Below are 17864 nucleotides of genomic sequence, written 5' to 3' on the forward strand. Positions count from 1 at the left end.
TCCAGTTACATAAATAAATCACAACTAACTTTGACAGATTTAATAAAGGACTGTGTGGAGGTATAAAGCAGAAAAAACAACAACCTAGGAATCAGTTGCTGGACATAAAAGCATATGTATGAGGCCTCCAACAGCACACATCTCAGGAAGTAGGATTCTGCCAGGAGGAAGCAAAGTCTGATGCTAGTTTGCAAAAGGCATAGGTGGGCAAATGAGTGATGAATAATGGAGCTTCTTCACCTGCAGGTTGTGGTACTAAGCGTTGCATAATGCAAAATGTATGTCATCAGGTTAACTTTCTCTAGACAGTTATTTAAAAAGTCAAAATGCTTGTGAATTTGAGGCCAGAATTACTCATATGACTCTTTTAAAGGTGTATTTTTCTGTGGAAATGTCTTTGTTATTAATCTTTTTATTTCTGTAGCTGGCATCTGCTGAAATTAGTACTCCTGTTTCTGCGAAGATGTCCAGGAGAAGAACTAAAGGAAACTCTCAGCCAGAAGTCATTCATGAATCTCAGGATGAGGGGTTGGAAGATGCTGAAACAAAATCAGATCTTGGTGATCCCTCTGAGGCACAAACAACTAAGAATAGAGACAGCAATGTGCATTCAACAAAATCAAGTGCTGAGCCACAGGCTGATGGAGATGAAGCAGAATCAAATTACTCTGCCGTGTCCGAACATGAGACACCTTTATTTATAAGGATAACAAGGAGAAGACAAATCACAATTCGTTATCAACCAGATTCACCAGCCAAAAATAGGCCTAGCAAGGCAGCTCTTCCGAGTGAATTAAGTAAATCTCAAGATGAAGATGTCTCTGAAGCTGAGTCATGTTCTTCAACTGTATCTGGCGTCTGTACAGCTAGTGCTACAAGAACTACGAGAAGCAGGAAATGCAAAGCTAAACTCCACCCAGATCCAGTTTGTGAAGCCCAAGCTGAAGAGGTTTCTGATGCAGAGTCATGGTGCTCGGGTCTTTGTGTGGAGCCATCTGTAACTACCAAAAGAATAACTAGGAGTATGCTAATGAAATCGCAAGCAGAAACCATTAGACAAACTGAGAAAAAAGTTAGTGAAGTTGTGCTGGAAGATGAGAAGTTAACTGAGGACAGAATTAAACCCCAGCCAGTAGTCATATCTGACTGTGAACATGTCACAAAATCTGATTCTGATACAGAGCAAACTTCCTCTCTTTCACCGAATAGATACGTCACTCAGAGTAATAAACAACCCAGCCCCTGCAAGACCCAATGCCAGACTGAATCTGCCAGTACAAACCCAAGTGATGACCCAAAACAAGTTTTAATTGATTCAACACCCAGTAGTCCTAAAGAAACAGGAAAAAGTTGTACCATAGCATCTCCTAAAAAAGAAACAATAAAGGAGAGACACTTTGAAATTGTAGATAACTCAGAGGAAATGTTAGAAAAGGAGAGAGACATAACTGGAAAAGAATCAAAGTTGAAAAGTGCTTCTCTTTTTCTATCTGACCATGAGAGCCTTGATGAATCCTTTAAGTCCCAAAGGCAGACAACCCCAAGAAAAAGAAATATAATTCCAGAATACCAAAAAGCAGATATCGGGGAGGCTACACAGAGATCTCTCACCCATGCAGATGAATTAATGGTGGTAGGCAAGCCAAGTAGCACGACCACCAGCCCGCAAAAGGCCATACACCTATCACCAATTGGTGATTGCAGTGATGGTGACTGCAAAATGTCTGATATCAATGTAGACAATAGTGGAGGTCAAGCAGAACTAGTTACTAAATCCTCCCCACGTGTAACCAAAAGTTCATGTAATAAAAAGGTATCTGCTGTGTTGCTCCTGAGCAGTGATGAGAGTGATGAAACTGAAAACAGTGATGTGGAAGAAGTGGGTGATGTAGAAGAAAATCTGTATTGTGCAGAGACCAGAAATAAGAAGTCATCCTTGAACAAATCTTTAGAAAATGATTCATCGCATGGAGAACTGTTTGTAATTGACACAGAACCTGGTTTGGGCGGCAACAAGAAGTATTACCTAGAACAGGAAGATAGAAGGAGCGATGCAGAAAGTAAGGATGAAGAAAGAAGGAGTGATGCAGAAAGTAAGGATGAAGAACGTGAAAGAGATGAGGAGTCCTCAGATCTGGAAGATAATGAGGAGGAGTTTGTAGATGAAGATGAAGATGCATATTTATTGAAAAATAAAAAGCCTAATATGTAAGTGTTTTTACAGATAACTTAAGCAGCCACATATAATTCTAACAGGCATATTGTTAGTCAAATAGTGAGGGAGTTCTTGTGATGATATAATCAATGTGTGAAATTGGAGTTGCTTGAACTCCAAAGTGGAATTATAGCTCTACAATTACCTATCTCCTAGAACTGGAAGGGACCCCGAAAGGTCATTGAATCCAGCCCCCTGCCTTCACTAGCAGGACCAAGTACTGATTTTGCCCCAGATCCCTAAGTGGCCCCCTCAAGGATTGAACTCACAACCCTGGGTTTAGCAGGCCAATGCTCAAACCACTGAGCTATCTATCCCCAACTAGTCTTTCTGTTATGCCTACATCCAGACACAGGTCTGTGACATGCAGAGGTTCCACCAGTGTGGCTGTCCTTTAAGGACCCTTTAGTGGTGTTTCCCTTGTCCAGCTGATGCCAGTTGTTTTTTTAAAAAATCTTTTTATCACCACCTGAGGCTCTTTCCTTCCATTCTGTAGTGGTACCTTTCCTCACCACAGGAGTGGCTCTCCCCACCCTCTCCAATACCTATTTTTGTTGGCTGAATCTCATAAAAATTCATAGTTTGTGTTCCTGTGAATTACAGAGCTCTTTAGATGGAGTGCAGCATTCTTAGTACTGAAAACACTGTCATTTAATCATCTTAAGTAGTTTTTGAAATAAGGCATAAAAAACTGGGAAGTTGAAAAAACAAACATCATTCCTTGTTTTTTCTTTAAGGTAGGTAAATAAAGACAAAGGTTTTTAAAACTTAAATGAAAGGGAGGAACGGAACGCATGGGCACTGTCCAAGCTAATAATGGGTATTTGTGAACCCTGCCTATTTCAGTTCATTTGATGAAATAGTTCACTATTTTGCTAAGTTAGCCACACATGCAAACAGATCACAGCCTTTTATCGTTCCAAGCATTTATAAAAATTGCTTTAAAATAAAGCATATTAAGCACCAGACCTGAGCCTAGAACCCAGGTGGTTCCATATCAAAGCCTAACTAATTTGCCATAGTGTGCCGGGGCCAAGTCATTAAACCTCTTCCTTGGTTACCATATATTAAAAAACCTTGCTTTGCATAGACAATGCTTTCATTTGTAGATTGCAAAAACCTTTGCAAAGGTAAGCTTGAGTAGCCTAGTTTTACACTTGCCCTAAGTAGAGAGATTTAACTGTCCCTGAGTTTGATATTAATAAATATGAGACTTTTAAAGCTCCCTGACTAAATTTAGAGTGTTTTGTTTGTTTAAGCGCCCAAAATTTCACAAAACCCAGTAGTAAAACACTTTTAATATTTTATAATTAAAGTGAAAATGTTTGTTTAGTTTACACATCTCCCTGCAGTGTTTGCAACCCAAACTTTGCAGATTTAGGCTAGACTGAAACTTACTAGCCTGGGTTTGTTGTGTTAATTGCATACACACAGTTCACTGTTTTCTTAACATTTTATAGCTTTCATTAAATCTTTTCAACAGAAAACATGTCTCTCAAATTGACCATCAAACATATTTTATGAATTAGTTAATTGTATTGCCAGAATGCAGTAAGGGGACAAATGGTGCAATGTGTATTACATTTTCAAAATGTAATTTCTAATAATATAAAGTATTATTAGGAATACAGGCAAGGGCATTACAAGTCTCAGTGTATGTCTGATGGTAGCAAACATACAGACACTAGTGTTCAAGAATCCAATATGTTTCTACCTCCAACTTGTTCTTCTGCTTTTACTTGTTCTTGTTGCTTCTTGCTCTTCTGTTTGGATTCCTTGTTAACAAATTACAAAATGTATAAAAGATAGGCAGTGACCTTGAATTTTTCATTTTGAAAGACAAAAAACATTGAAAGGGAATATTTTGATAACATAGTCTACATAATCTCACATAAGATAGGAATGCCCAAGATAGGGATGCACCAAACAAGTCAGGGGAGGCTTTGTGGAAGTGATTCCCCTGTAGTTCTCTCCAACAAACTTTTATTAATAAATGTTATGCTTTATGCCAAGTGGAAGTACAGTATGATTTGCTATACCTATCTGTATTTCCACTTCCACTTTTAGTTGTGTAACCCCATTTCCTTTGAGCATTGCAATCTAGAAACCCCTTTATGACAGCTATCTGATATGCACCAGGAGTACAGAGGAGAAGGATAAGACATTTTCTCTGAATCCTGCCTTTCTTCAGAGGGCACACTGGAAGATCACTATAAACTTGTTAATATTACTGTAATGATTAACTAGCCATTTCTCTTTCAGTTTACATCTATCAAGCAGCATAGATCCTGGTCTAAATATCAAGAGGCTTGGAGGCTTATATATTAGCTTTGATGCAGGAAAACAAAAAGCTGGCTCAAGTGCAATTAAACAGTTAAAGGGGGAAAAGAAAGAAGAGGTAATGTGAATCTAAGGTTATAATTTTACACAGATGTCTGGGATTCAAAGATGCTAAAATGAATCCAATTGTGACTTCTATTTAAAAAGAAAAGCTTTGCTAGTAGAGTTTGGAGGAAAGAGAAATTCTGTATGGTGAAAGCGTTTACACCTCTACCCCGATATAACACGAATTTGGATATAACGCGGTAAAGCAGTGCTCCGGGTGGAGCGGGGCTGCGCACTCCGGCGGATGAAAGCAAGTTCGATGTAACACGGTTTCACCTATAACGCGGTAAGATTTTTTGGCTCCCGAGGTCAGCGTTATATCGAGGTAGAGGTGTATTTAAATTTGTTTTTATGATAGGAATTAAATGTATATGGCATGTAAGAGTCTATATAGAGCCCTCAGTGCATTGTAAATACTGGGGATTATCCTTCAGAATAGGAAGAAGTCCAGTCCACTCAAATACATGCCAGATATTTATCTAGAGATTATATTTCATGAATTGAGTTTCTGCTACACTGCATCATTGCAGTCTTAGATAATAATTCCCATACTGTCAGTTGTGAATGAGATTGAGTCTGATACTGTGCCCTCATACAGTTACACCCTCAGCAGGAACTAAAACTTGGTGCAAAACAGCACAGCAAAATTAGGTCTGCTCACAATGCTTAATATGAGAACTGCTGAGTTGAAGGGACATTTTATGGAGGGAATGGTTTGATGGGATAACGTGTCTTTAATCAATTAGGCAATAATGGCCATCGCTGGTAAAATGAGGGTCTGGCTAGAGAATCTTGCCTGTACGCTCGGGGTTCTGCTGATCGCCATATTTGGGGTCGGGAAGGAATTTTCCTCCAGGGTAGATTGGCAGTAGCCCTGGAGGTTTTTCGCCTTCCTCCGCAGCATAGGGCAGGGGTCGCAAGCTGGAAGATTCTCCGCAACTTGAATTCTTTAGATCACGATCTGGAGACTTCAACAGCAGAGTTAAGGGAAAGTGGGGGGGTCAACATTTATGGCCTGCATCATGCGGGAGGTCAGACTAGATGACCATATTGGTCCCTTCTGACCTTAAAGTCTATGAGTCTATGAGTCTATTTGACCCCTCCATACCTGTTTGGGATGGGATTTTAGGCTGACTGTCAGTGGGTGACAGGCATGCGTTGCTTTCCAGCAAAGTTATTTTCTTAGACAATCCCATCCCTAATGGGCTCATTTACTCTGTCAGCAGGGTCTGCTAGCTCACTTCTTCCACTGCCAGCCTGCTGCACTTTGTAGCTGGCCAGCCCTGTGCTCTTTGGTATTAAGAACTCCCACTTCCTCCATCATGGGGCGGGGAGGCTTGTCTCACTTAGCAACCATTTTATTGAGATGGTGCTTACTTATGATTCCCTATCATTTCTCTGCTATCTTATTTGTGTAACCAAATGTGTAATACAATTCAGATCAGTCTCATCAGTAGCATGATTTAAACAATAACTTAATGATATCTTCTAGCTCTTGAAGAAGAGTATAATAACTCCAGATTTTGAAAAAAAGGACTGTGTTCCACCATTCAGGGAATCAATCCATCAGATAAAGAAACAGCGCAAGGTAAGTGGATAGCCTCTGACTGTTACAGCATGGTAACATCTGGCACTACTAAACCAGAATAAGCCTGCTTTTAATCTCCGTTATATGAAAATGTAGAGGTGGCATGCATGTGTAGCCCTCTTAAGTATATTGATTTATGAACTGCAAATTCATATCAGCATTGAACAGTAATATGAGATTCAGCCTTCTGGAAATGTTGAGACTAGAACAAAGACTGAAAGGGCAAATGTTGGTCCCACTGCCTGGCCTGAGGAGAATCCTTGTCCCAGTTGCAGAGTTGATTAAGTTGGCATGTTTTGAAAAGGTTTGGGGCTTCCTTGTCATCTTGTTTCTCTATATTTTTTATAAGAATATCTTTGCTTACCTGGTGACATCTGCATAGTTTTTTGTTTTGTTCTTCAGAATGTTTGGGAAACAGAGATCAGGTCCTTGGGAGGCACCAGTTGCTAAGGTTAATTAATGCTGATCTGTAAAATCAGACTGTAAAGTTCTCTGAAATATACTCTTAAATAATATGAACTTTTATTTTAAATGTAGCAATCCTTTGCTTTTTCCTTCCTCTCCACCACTAAAGCTCTTCAGTGCAGTTTTATTGTTCTTTATATTGTGTCATAGGCAGAGCGAGAGAAAACAACAGGTGATGGCTGGTTTGGTATGAAAGCTCCAGAAATGACAAATGAATTGAAAAATGATCTAAAGGCTCTGAAGATGAGGGCTTCCGTGGACCCCAAACGTTTTTACAAGAAGAATGATAGAGATGGTCTGCCCAAATACTTTCAGGTGAGGAACCAGGAAAAATAAAGAGATCCTATTACTACTTTTCTAGTCCAAAACATTATGCTTATTTCCTATCTAGTTATTTTTAGACGTCCATTTGTCTGAACTCACTTTTACAATTAGATGCATAGACTATAAAATTATGTTGTTTTTCATTTACTTACAATTTTTGAACTTGATTACAGTTTACAAGTGGGATTTTGTTGCAACCAACTATTTAGCCTTATCTATGTACTTCTATATATGCCCGTGTTGTTTTTTTGCTTGCTGACTTGTAACTGATGTCACAGGATGGAAATACATCCCTTTGTTTTCAAAATCTGTTTTCACGCCACACAATGGCAATAAATTTGTATCTAACCTTTCAGATTTTGCAGGTCTTCTCTACTATATCAGTCTTTTTTACAAGTCTATAATAGTAATAATAATCAGTTCTCTTATTAGTCAAGATTCTCTTTTGTGGACTGGCGCCATTGATCCACTGAAATTCCTGCTACTGTAGCTATTGCAGCTTAATGTATTTTGTGGTTTGACAGTAATTGGAAACTGGTGCAACTTGCAGGAAATCTGAAATTGTTTTTTATATTTTTAGTTAAGTTCTTAGTCTTTTTCTGCCTCTAGCTATTTGGCATATTCAGCACACATTTACAAATATTCATTTTTCTCAAAACATTGGTGGCTTGCTTTCAAGGCTGAGCGTTGTTAATATGCTATTGTAAGTTTCCTGTCACGATAGTACCTGGTGGCATTCTATTTAATTAAGATCAAGATACACATTTTACCACACTAGGAAATACATGCTCCATGGGCCTCCCTTATCCCCATGGTGACCAAACCAACTCAGAGAAGTGTCAGCTATGAATCAATGGGAGTTGAAGTGGGTTCAACATTTTTCACGCTAGGGCCCTTAAATCCTGTACTGGGTTAAAAGGTAATAGTAATTGCTGAGCAATAACTTTGTAGTGATAAAGGACAAGACCTGTGAAAGATTTAATTGCCCTCTCTCAAGTAAACAAAAATATAATCCTATATAAATTTCGAGAGCTAGGTTGTGATTACCATGGTAGGGACTGGTGCAGCAGTCCCTATGTTCAGAACTTCACTGTTTTCACATGCTGTTCTTTGGATTAAACATGAGAGGAAAAATGGTGATTATGCATACAAAACACTGCTTGTTTCTTTTGGCACTTTGCATTACAGCTTCTCATGATTCTTCCCATTTTTCTCCTCAAACACCTGGGACTTGTCATTAAAAACAAACAAAAACCCTGGTATTATGTTGCAGGAAGGCTCATTTTAAATTTTCTTTTCCCAGGTTGGGACTGTAGTTGACACTCCGATAGACTTTTACCATGCTCGAATCCCCAAGAAACAAAGGAAGAGAACCATTGTTGAAGAGCTGCTTGCAGATTCTGAGTTTAGGAGGTATTTTAAAATAAGCTGCTTTATAACTGTAATACTACTAGTATGATCCATATGAGACAGAAATGTATTACAATTTTGATTAGAGTAACTTATTTTTTCCTTTCAATTAACTTGAATTACTTCTTGTATTTTTAAAAAAAAAAAAAAAAATTAGAGCCAGCTTAGTGCCACCACGAGACACTTACATTCCAGAGATCAGAGTAACAGGAGTAGATCAATTCATGCTTTACTGAATTAGATGAGTATATTGGAAGCAGTATGCGCTATATAAAAGTTATCAGTTATCTAATGGACTGTAGGAAGTGAGTTGGTGGTCTCGGTTTAGTTCCATAATGGAGACAGAAGTCAACACAAGTGGCAGTCTTGCCACAGAGCCTATTGAACTGGGCCTGATCTATCTCCTCTTTTCTGGAAGTGACTTTTGCAGAATAGGATTCAGGCATGTTGATGGGGAAATGAAAGTGAACCTGCTCTGCTGCTACCTGTGCTGTAACTATGCATATAGATGGAATTTTAGTTTACAGGGTTGTCAGTCTGGCACCTTCGTGATAATCAAATTTCTCTGAAATTTTTTGTAAAGAATGATTTAATGAGTTAATATTTGATCATCTATAATTCTTGGGGTGGATTGGCGAACCTAAACCATTTTGCATATTGGTCTGTTAACATGATACCCTGTTGCAGTTTCTCATCTTTTCATATAAATGAAGAGAACCAGGGTTGGGATACCAGGAGTTGATTGCAGGTCAGGATTTTAAATGTATTGGCAGCGTAGGGTATGGAAACTTCAATAGCTATTTCCTACCAGTATGATTAGCTTTAGCCAGTAGTGTTTCATAGGCACTGATTAATTCAAAAATATTTATTAAAAGCAATGTTTAAAGATGAATTGCTCACAAAACCTGACAATTTTAGCATTTGTGAGTAATTAATAAAGTAACTGAATAAAGCACTTGGGTTTTACAACTATTTGTCAAGTTTCCTGTTGGCAAACAGCAGCCTCAGCAAGCACTAAAATGTTGACATTGTTCATGCTGCTAATTGATGCAGGAACAGGAGAATCTGCCCTGGGAAAACAGCTAAAGTTAGCCTGTCTTCACTATGTGTGTGCTATGTATTATTTAATATTAATCTTAGTCTTCTCGCAAATCTTCGATATAAGACTGATTGTTAATATCAAAGAGTACACTGAGAGGTTAACATAACATTCAACATAAACTACTGACAACATTAGTGGTATTGGCATCACAGCTCTTGCTGAGCCTGGTCATCGTTAACAAAGAGACAGCCTTTAGCAAGCAATAAAACATGTTAGAAGTCTAATTGTGTGCATGATGTAAAAATCCATTGCTACAGGTAAGAGCTGCTAATGCAAAGTGCTTGGGTGTTTTTAAAATTTGCATTTCACTTAATTATTGCTTTTTTCCTCAGAGGAGCTTGCCTGTAAACAGACTAAAATGCTTCATTTATGTTGTGTGATGCAGCAGTCCTTTTCCCCTAAGTTTTTGGTGGTGATAATTCTACCAGCAGTATTTAAAAAAAGATTCCAAATATTTGCCTATCGCATCAGCACTACCAGCGTCACTTCTCCTTTACTAGTCATACACTTATCAAACTAAAGAAGTTTGAAACAGAAAACACAAGACAAAACTGACTCTGGCAAAATATGTATTTTGTATCTAGGATTTTTGTAGGTCACACTCATCTTTTACTTTGTGATTTGACCTATTTAATAAAAGTAAATTGATTTTTTGTTGTTGTTCAGATACAATAAAAGGAAGTACCAGGAGATCATGACTGAAAAGGCAGCTGTTGCAGCAGGCAAGAAGAATCGGAAGAAGAAGAAATTTCACAAATAAGACTAGGAGAAAATAACAAGATGAAACTCTTTTTTTTTTTTATTGTTTTGTTTTTTAATTATAAAATTGTTTACAGAACACTTTGGTGATTGGTTTAAGATTGAAGCTGTCGTACTGACTGAGTTAGGACAGGGCTGGCCCTGTTTTAGCAGTAGTATTTTTGACGGGAGAAGGAGATTTGAGAAATTCAATGGGATTTTGTTCTGTGGACTGGTCTAGACATTCAACAGAGACAGCATGATTCATTCTTCATAGAAAAAGGCAAAACCAGACATCCTGTACAAATAAATAGTTGATGGAAATGGTCATGTGAAAGAGCTGAGATTAAAAAAAAAAGATTGTATTTTAATGGAAAAACCTTTGTTAAAAACTGCAATCCTCAGTTTTTTAGTTTTGTGAGAAACTAGAAAACCTGCAGGCACTTGTCACTAAAGACTCCTAGTTACTGAAGGAGTTTATAAAAACACAGGTATTCAACCTACAGTAATAATCAGTGATTTTTTTTTAAAATCTCATTGAGCAGCGATTCAGATTTACTGAACAATGATACTTCAAAATCATAAACTTACACCTGGACTGTAAAAATAACATTTTATTATGTGCTGTACAGAAAAAATAAGCTGTCCACAAATGGAGATGAGTTTTAACAGATTTCAGGAGGCTTTATCAGAGTTATCTTGAAGTGGATGTTCATGTACTATATTGGTCTAATGTAATGTTAACTTAAAAGGTAAAAATATAAATTTCAAGGGATACTGCCAAATCTAAGGCATCATCACTTTTGTCTACTTCTTGGTCTCTGTAGAGTCTAGCCTCTATTTACATAATTTATGAAGCACATTTTCTATTGAAAGAAGCTTACATTTCATCTTTCCCTTGTTACACTGCTTAATTAAGTTAGTTGTTCCTTATCCGTTGCCTCAGTAAGAGGAGGTGCTGGGCTATTCTTTAGCAGCGGTTAATGAGAAATGACTTGTGCATGGATATGGTTCTTGCATGCTATTTTAAAAGTAATTATTCTTGTTCAGCTTGATCTCTGGTGGTGGAGTGTTCCACATCTGAAGACTGAACATAGCATGGTGCAGATTATCCTCTAGATTCTACATATCTATCTTTTTAAAATCCACTTTTTTTTTGTTGCGGGTTTATGTATTTTTACCACTTGTCTGTTTTGCCATTGATATGAAATGACTTCATGGGGTCAGTCAGTTTTCTAGTATACACAGACTACCACAACTGGTGGTATGGTAATTGCTATTCTTGTTGGCAGTTTTTGCTGAGAAGCTAAGAACTGAATGGATGAGGAAACAGAACTCTTTTCAACCCTAGTGATAGTCCCTCCAAATCAAGATTGAGGGAAACTGGTACATAGATGTGGGAAGCTTGCACTGCCCCTGCAGATTCTCTAGGTGCCATGCACTTCAGTTCCCAGACCAGTCAGTCCATCACCTTGCATAATCACGTGTATTTTCAGTAAAAGTTTAAGCTGTCTTTTGAATGATCCTACAGTATTTTTGTACTGCTGTTGCAGCTAATATAGTTCATTAAATTAATTACTAATGTTAGGATAGAGAATAATACAGAAAACTTAACGGTAGAACAGAAGTTGATGATAGGAAATTATTGGTACTTCATTCAACAATTATGGGATTGTATGGGGTGGACTGTCCAGGAGAGGAAAGGAAAAGAAAAACTGAGGAGAGATCATAGACGTAAAATGTGTAGAGAGAGCCTTCACGGTCCTATTTTATAGCTTCCGACAAAAGGAAATTTGATTTAAATAGTGTAGTAAAAAAATTTTATTAAGAGATTGGACATTTGTGTCTGAAAATGTCCTCAGCTCTGAGCAGCTAGGATAGACTTAGAAGAGCTGTCAGCCCTCATGGCTCAAGCCATACAGTGATCACCAACTGAAGTTAGGAAGAAATGCCCCCATGCCTCTCTGTCTTGCATTTATGTTTTTTCTAAAGCAATCCAGCATTAGTCACTATTGGAGACAGGCTAGGACCAAGATTTTCAAAAACAATTACAGATTTTGGTTGCCCAACTCAACAACTTATAGAGGCTTCGCATTTTGAAACTGCTGAGCTAAAATGTCAAGTTGGGGACATACAGATACCCATCTCTTCTGCAAATCTTGGCTGAGATGTAGTTTCTGTTCTACTATCGTCATTCCTGTATTTGTGTATCAGACCTGTGCATACATCATTGATGATAATACAAGGAAATAAAACCAGAACTGTGCTCTCTTGTGCTCTGTAAGAAATGTGGAAGCAGAAGAATATCAATATTGGACAAACAGGAAAGAACAAAATTGGAATAAGAAATGTTTTCAAGTGTTTAAGAGTATTATGAACAATGGTCATATGAACTTGTATACAATTATACAGAATTTTTGTAGCTATTTTAAAATTATTTAAATTAGAATATATTTTTTGTGCAAAGAGTTTGACATTTTAAAATAAGAGGAAGATGTGGTATCTTAAATTAAAAGCTAACTTATTGACTATGCTAACGTTATTATTGAGGCATAATATCATGCCTGCACTATTTATACAAGACTGATATAAAAGGTAAGATACTAAGAAAATGTTAGAAACTGTTTAAATTTAGAATTAAAACATGAGCACATTGCTGCATTCTTGAGTTCTAATTAAAGAATGCATAGGCTTCCATTTGGCACAATATGAAATAGAACCAATCAAAAGGCCAAATCACTGATAAGCAACACAGATAAAACAAGCCTATCGAAAATAGATTTATAAAAGAACAGTGTGTTTTGAGAAACTTCATTTTTTGTGTGTAAACAGTATGTAATATACTAGCTTGTTTGTTTGTTTGTTTGTTTGTTTGTTGTCCTGTACTGGAATGACCTGCTCAGATATTTGTTTGTAATCATACTGCTTTCTATAGGCTGGCCTGAAAACATAAGCTCTACTATTGCCAAGAGAGATTCCTCTTTAGTTCAGGGGGTAGAAACCTGTGATTTTTTGGAGCAGCAGGTGATGTGGTTCTTTTTTCTATATACAGTATGCATTTGCTGATGGCCTAGGTGTCCCTAGACTGTTGCATATTCTCTGATGAATATTAAGAGTAGATTTGTTTTCTTGTACTCCTTGCCAGTCTATATCCATCTTTTGTCTCCTGTCTTATGCTTAGATTGTAAGCTCTCTGGGACAGGGACTGCATTTTTGTTTTTTATTTGTACAGTGCCTAGTACAATGGGGTCCTGGTCCATGACATGGGCTCCCAAGCACTACCGTAATACAAATAATAAAATATAATGAAACTATTCGTAAAGAATCAGATCAGCAATGGTACCATGATCAACTTGGTACTATTAATATGGTGCCATTACAATGGCTTGTAGTGAACAAAATTAAGACACTGTGACTTTTATGCAGCTGATTTCTCAAACTACTTTCTTGACCTTTCCCTGACTCTCCAGTCTCTCTTTTTTTTGGTTGCCTCTCCGACCACCAACTCGGTTTTTCCAAAATGGAATGTGTCTTTTCCTTTAATTCCTCTTCCTTTCCATAGAGAACACCACTCTGTCCTTCATGTTATGTGACTCTCTTCTAACCACGTAGTGAATATTTCACAAAGTTGTCACTTTCTCTTTAATCCACCCTTTCTCCACTAAAAGACTTTGGCCATATGCTGTTCATCATTCTTTGATCACTATAACCTACTCTCTGGCCTCCCTGCTTTTCATATCCTTCTGCTTTTCAATTGGTCCAAAATTCTGCACCTAATGTAGTCTTCTGCTTTCCCTCTCCAACCATGTCACTTCTTCTTGAATTCCTCTATTGGTTTTGTCTCTTACTGCATCATGTTAAAATTTCTTGCCACCTAAAAGACTTGGCCTTTTTGCTCTTTTCTCCACTCTCAGCTGGGTGCCTTCTATCATACTTGCCCCCTATCCCTGGAGAGCTTTCCCTATCCTTATCTGCCCACACTCCCCTCTTCAAGTAATCCTTCCTTTCTTCTCATTCAAAAATCCAACTTATTCTCTTGAACTCATTTACAATGTAAGCTCTTTGGGGTAGCTTATTTAGCTTTGTAAAATACTGTGTACATTCACAACATTATTGTATAAATGATTTGTAATAATATAAGAAAAGGTCCCTGCAATGTAAATTAGATAAAATTCCATAAATGATAGCATCTAGAGCATGGTGAGTATAAGGATAGGGGCATGGTGGAGGAGAAACAGTAAACAATGGGAAGGAAATATATCTGTTGGGTAAGTGAAGCATTTACATAGAAAACAGATTCCATAAACTATCTCATACTGTTTCACTTTTTTTGTAATGGCTAAGAGTCAGAGCTGAGATAAATGGTGGAAACAAAACCAAAATGTGAGTTCTGAGAAGAGACTTGAAGCTGCATAAGTCAGCTGGCGCAAAGAAGAGGGAAACTGTCTCAGACAAAATTAATTCACTGCTATGAATATGGTGCTTGGATTAATGTCTCATGCTTTGAAAGAAATGCCTCTGTCACCACCACATTTATGTGGTAGAGGACCATTATACTGTGCCAGTATTGCATTTATGTTAGTAGCCACATGTGTTTTATTGTAAGTTTGTTGGGCCTACTTCTTCTCCCTTAGTGATTTTGTTTTTAAAATCTGACAGACAAGTGGCATGATTATAATTAAAGCAATTGGCAGGAGAAGGAGATGGAGCTGTAGGAGAGATTATGCAAGATGGAAAAGACTATATTAATGCACATGACTAAAAGTCAGAGGATTTGAAATTTGAAGATTTTTTGCTAGTGTTTAATTGGTGGTGGTAAAATAGGGCTTCCTCTTTCTTGCTGGGTTTAAAGATGATTGAAATGCTTTTTTAATCACTTCTGTAATTTTTGAATGTGCATTTTTTAGAGGAAAACAATAACAAACATAACAGGCCAAATTCAACACTAACTTCATTGCAGTGCTCTCAAGGATGAATTTGACTTACTTTTAAATAAACTTGTTTGAAAATCTTCTTCCTCAAATGATCAGTGCAAATGGGGTGTTTCTTTAAAGAGAACAATAACTTATTTTGTATATTTTGCATGCACTAGGATAGATTGTACCTACAGACTAAAGACGTTGCAGCTACAGGATTGCTTTTTTGCGAATACGTGCTGTTTTGAGGAGTTGAGAGTATATTTTTACAAGAATCGCAATACAGGCCATTGTGGGCCTGAGCATCATAAAGTTGAAACTAACTGTCATAAGTTGAATGTGGGTATCAATTCAGAAACAGCATAAGTGCTATTCTTTGTAAATTGAAGGTTGTAAAGTCGACGACTGTCTAGATACAGCATCTGTACTGGCTTTATAAAAGTGGAATGAAAATCTGCCAGCCCCAGACTAGAATCTCTTTAGCAGCATAAAAACCCATGATCTTTTATTCATGTAAACACCTCCCAGCCATCCCTAAAAACCCAAACATTTTTCCCAAGGAAGGGGTTGAGCAGAATTTTGCAAGGTTAAGTTATAATAGAAATGTACCCGAGATAAACGCTTTCCAGTGAGGCTTCATGTTCACGCAGAGCCCTATTGGTTGCTAGCTGGAGCCTGCTCGTGTACGTCTTTACCCAGTCCGTGCTTTCGCCCCAGGGCCAGGTAAATTTATCAGGCGCTCGGAGGCAGAGGCGTAGCGAGCGCCCTCCGTACCCTCCAACCGGAGGGGGCCCCGTAAGGAAGGGGGCCTCTAAAAGTGGCAAAATAAATACCGCATTCCAGTTTCTGCATTGTAAGGGGCCCCGCCCGGACATATGTTCGGAGGGGGCCACGTTCTTTGTTGCTACGCTACGGCCCTGCTCGGAGGCTTGAGCGACCAGAGCTGAGTCCCCCGGGCGTTGTGGTGCTGCCCTTGTCCCGCCTGTGCTTAGGGCTGCTCGAGGGGTGGCTGGGTGTCCTGGGCCAAAGCTGGGTGCCAGGCAGCGGGCTTGCCAGTGCAGTGCGCCCGGGGGACTCCTGTGTTACAAAGGGGCTCGGCTCGGGGAAAGCAGCAGCCCGGGCCCCCTGGCGCCCGGCTTCAGCGCTGTGTTCCGCCTTCGTGCCAGGCGCGCAGAGGCGGGTCAGCGCCCCCCCCCCCCCCCCCCGGGCCCCCCGGCGCCCCCCCCCCGGGCCTGTGGCGGGCCGGGGCTCCCCGTACCCGAGCGGGTGCGGGTGTGTGTGTGTGGGGGGGCAACCGCTGCCCGGGGCGAGCGGCGCTGAGGGGCGGCGAGTCCCGCGGGGCTGACGCGGGAGCGGGCGGCGGGCCCGTGGGGGTGACTCGCTCCCCACCTCAAGGACGCCCCGAGCGCCTGGGAGAGGCACCCAGATGTCGGGCCGAGCCCGCACCGGGGCCGGGGGAGCAGAGCCCTGGGGTCCGTGGCCAGGGGCCGACCCGCCCCGGCCGCACTCACCCCCGTCGGGGCGGCCCGAGCGCGGCCTCCCTTCAGCCCGGTATCCCGAGCGGAGGCACCGAGTCCGGCCGCTGGGGGCTGAAGGCAGGGCCCAACTAGGGCAGCTTCCAGCTCCGGTCGGTCCGTGCTGCGGCGGGGAAGGCTGCCAGGAGTAAAAGTTAAAATACTTTATTAAATCAATTTAAAAAAAGGATAATAAAAATAATAAAAACCGCGACTCCGCCGGGACTCGAACCCGGAACCTTTGAATCCCTTCATCCTCTAGAAGTCCAATGCGCTATCCATTGCGCCACGGAGCCACCTGTTGGACTCTTTGCACATCAGCCATACAACCTATAGTTAGAGCGTTCCTTCCTGCTGTACTGGGGGCAATGGGTCTGCAGCAAGAGATGGGGGCCTCCCTTCTTTACTTAACCCAATTAGATCAGGTCCTGAAAAGAATCATGTCCCCAAACAACCCCACTCACTCCTACAGCCCTTTCTTAAACTGCTGCTTCTCAAATTTAGTTTAAAAACTTTTAAAAAGGAAAGTTATTTTAAAAGAATTTTAAAGTCTATTTTATTGCTGATTAATTATATTTTAATCAATACTAATAAATATAATATTAAATCTCTATATTTTATTTCAAATCATTAGGTTTATGCTTATAACTATACATTTATTATACAAAATAGTTCAACGATAATAGCACAGCACATATTCAAAGTGCTGTACAGACATTAACAAATCGTGGTAATGCTGTTATTTCTATCACTAAGCATTTATTTTATTAATGTTTTTATTCATTTTAAACATGATTGTGTTTATTATTTATTATTAATCATTTATTATCTTTATTATTGAGAAATTATTTTTAGAGCATACTGTGGAACTGATCCTACAAGTATGTACATAAGTAAAGTATGCATATGTGTTTGTTGGATTGGGTCCTGTTAGGTACTGTAGCAATGAGCACTAAATAAATGTCCATAAATAAAATCAGCCTTAGATGTATTAAGCATGTTTTATATCACTGTGTTTGTTGATAGGAGTATTAATAATCCTTTCCCTTGACATTGCTTTGGCTTTGTCATAAACATGAAGGAACATAAACTTGAAGGCTCTACTTCTGAAGCCATAGCAGCAATGGTAAAAAAAATATATATATGTTGCGTCTGCTTGAAACCTTTGGTGCCACCTGACTCCTTGTTGTTCTTGAAACCTTTGCGC

General features: G+C 39.2%; 1 protein-coding gene and 1 non-coding gene across 2 annotated transcripts; one reads left to right on the forward strand and one right to left on the reverse strand.

Annotated features, from left to right (window-relative positions):
• The first annotated feature begins 428 nt into the window (after positions 1-428).
• On the forward strand, positions 429-11483 carry DNTTIP2 (deoxynucleotidyltransferase terminal interacting protein 2). Its single transcript, XM_024217646.2, has 6 exons — positions 429-2208; positions 4478-4613; positions 6093-6188; positions 6804-6968; positions 8281-8390; positions 10156-11483. The coding sequence occupies exons 1-6, from the start codon at positions 464-466 to the stop codon at positions 10247-10249; spliced, it is 2346 nt and encodes a 781-aa protein (XP_024073414.1). The 5' UTR covers positions 429-463; the 3' UTR covers positions 10250-11483.
• Positions 11484-16868: 5385 nt separating this feature from the next.
• TRNAR-UCU lies at positions 16869-16953 on the reverse strand. The gene is given in 2 exon segments: positions 16869-16904; positions 16917-16953. It is a non-coding gene; the product is annotated as a tRNA-Arg (tRNA).
• Positions 16954-17864: the final 911 nt, after the last annotated feature.

This window comes from Terrapene carolina, unplaced genomic scaffold, assembly GCF_002925995.2.
Source record: "Terrapene carolina triunguis isolate 2854851 unplaced genomic scaffold, T_m_triunguis-2.0 Scaffold210, whole genome shotgun sequence".
In the NCBI taxonomy this organism is placed as follows: Eukaryota; Metazoa; Chordata; order Testudines; family Emydidae; genus Terrapene; species Terrapene triunguis.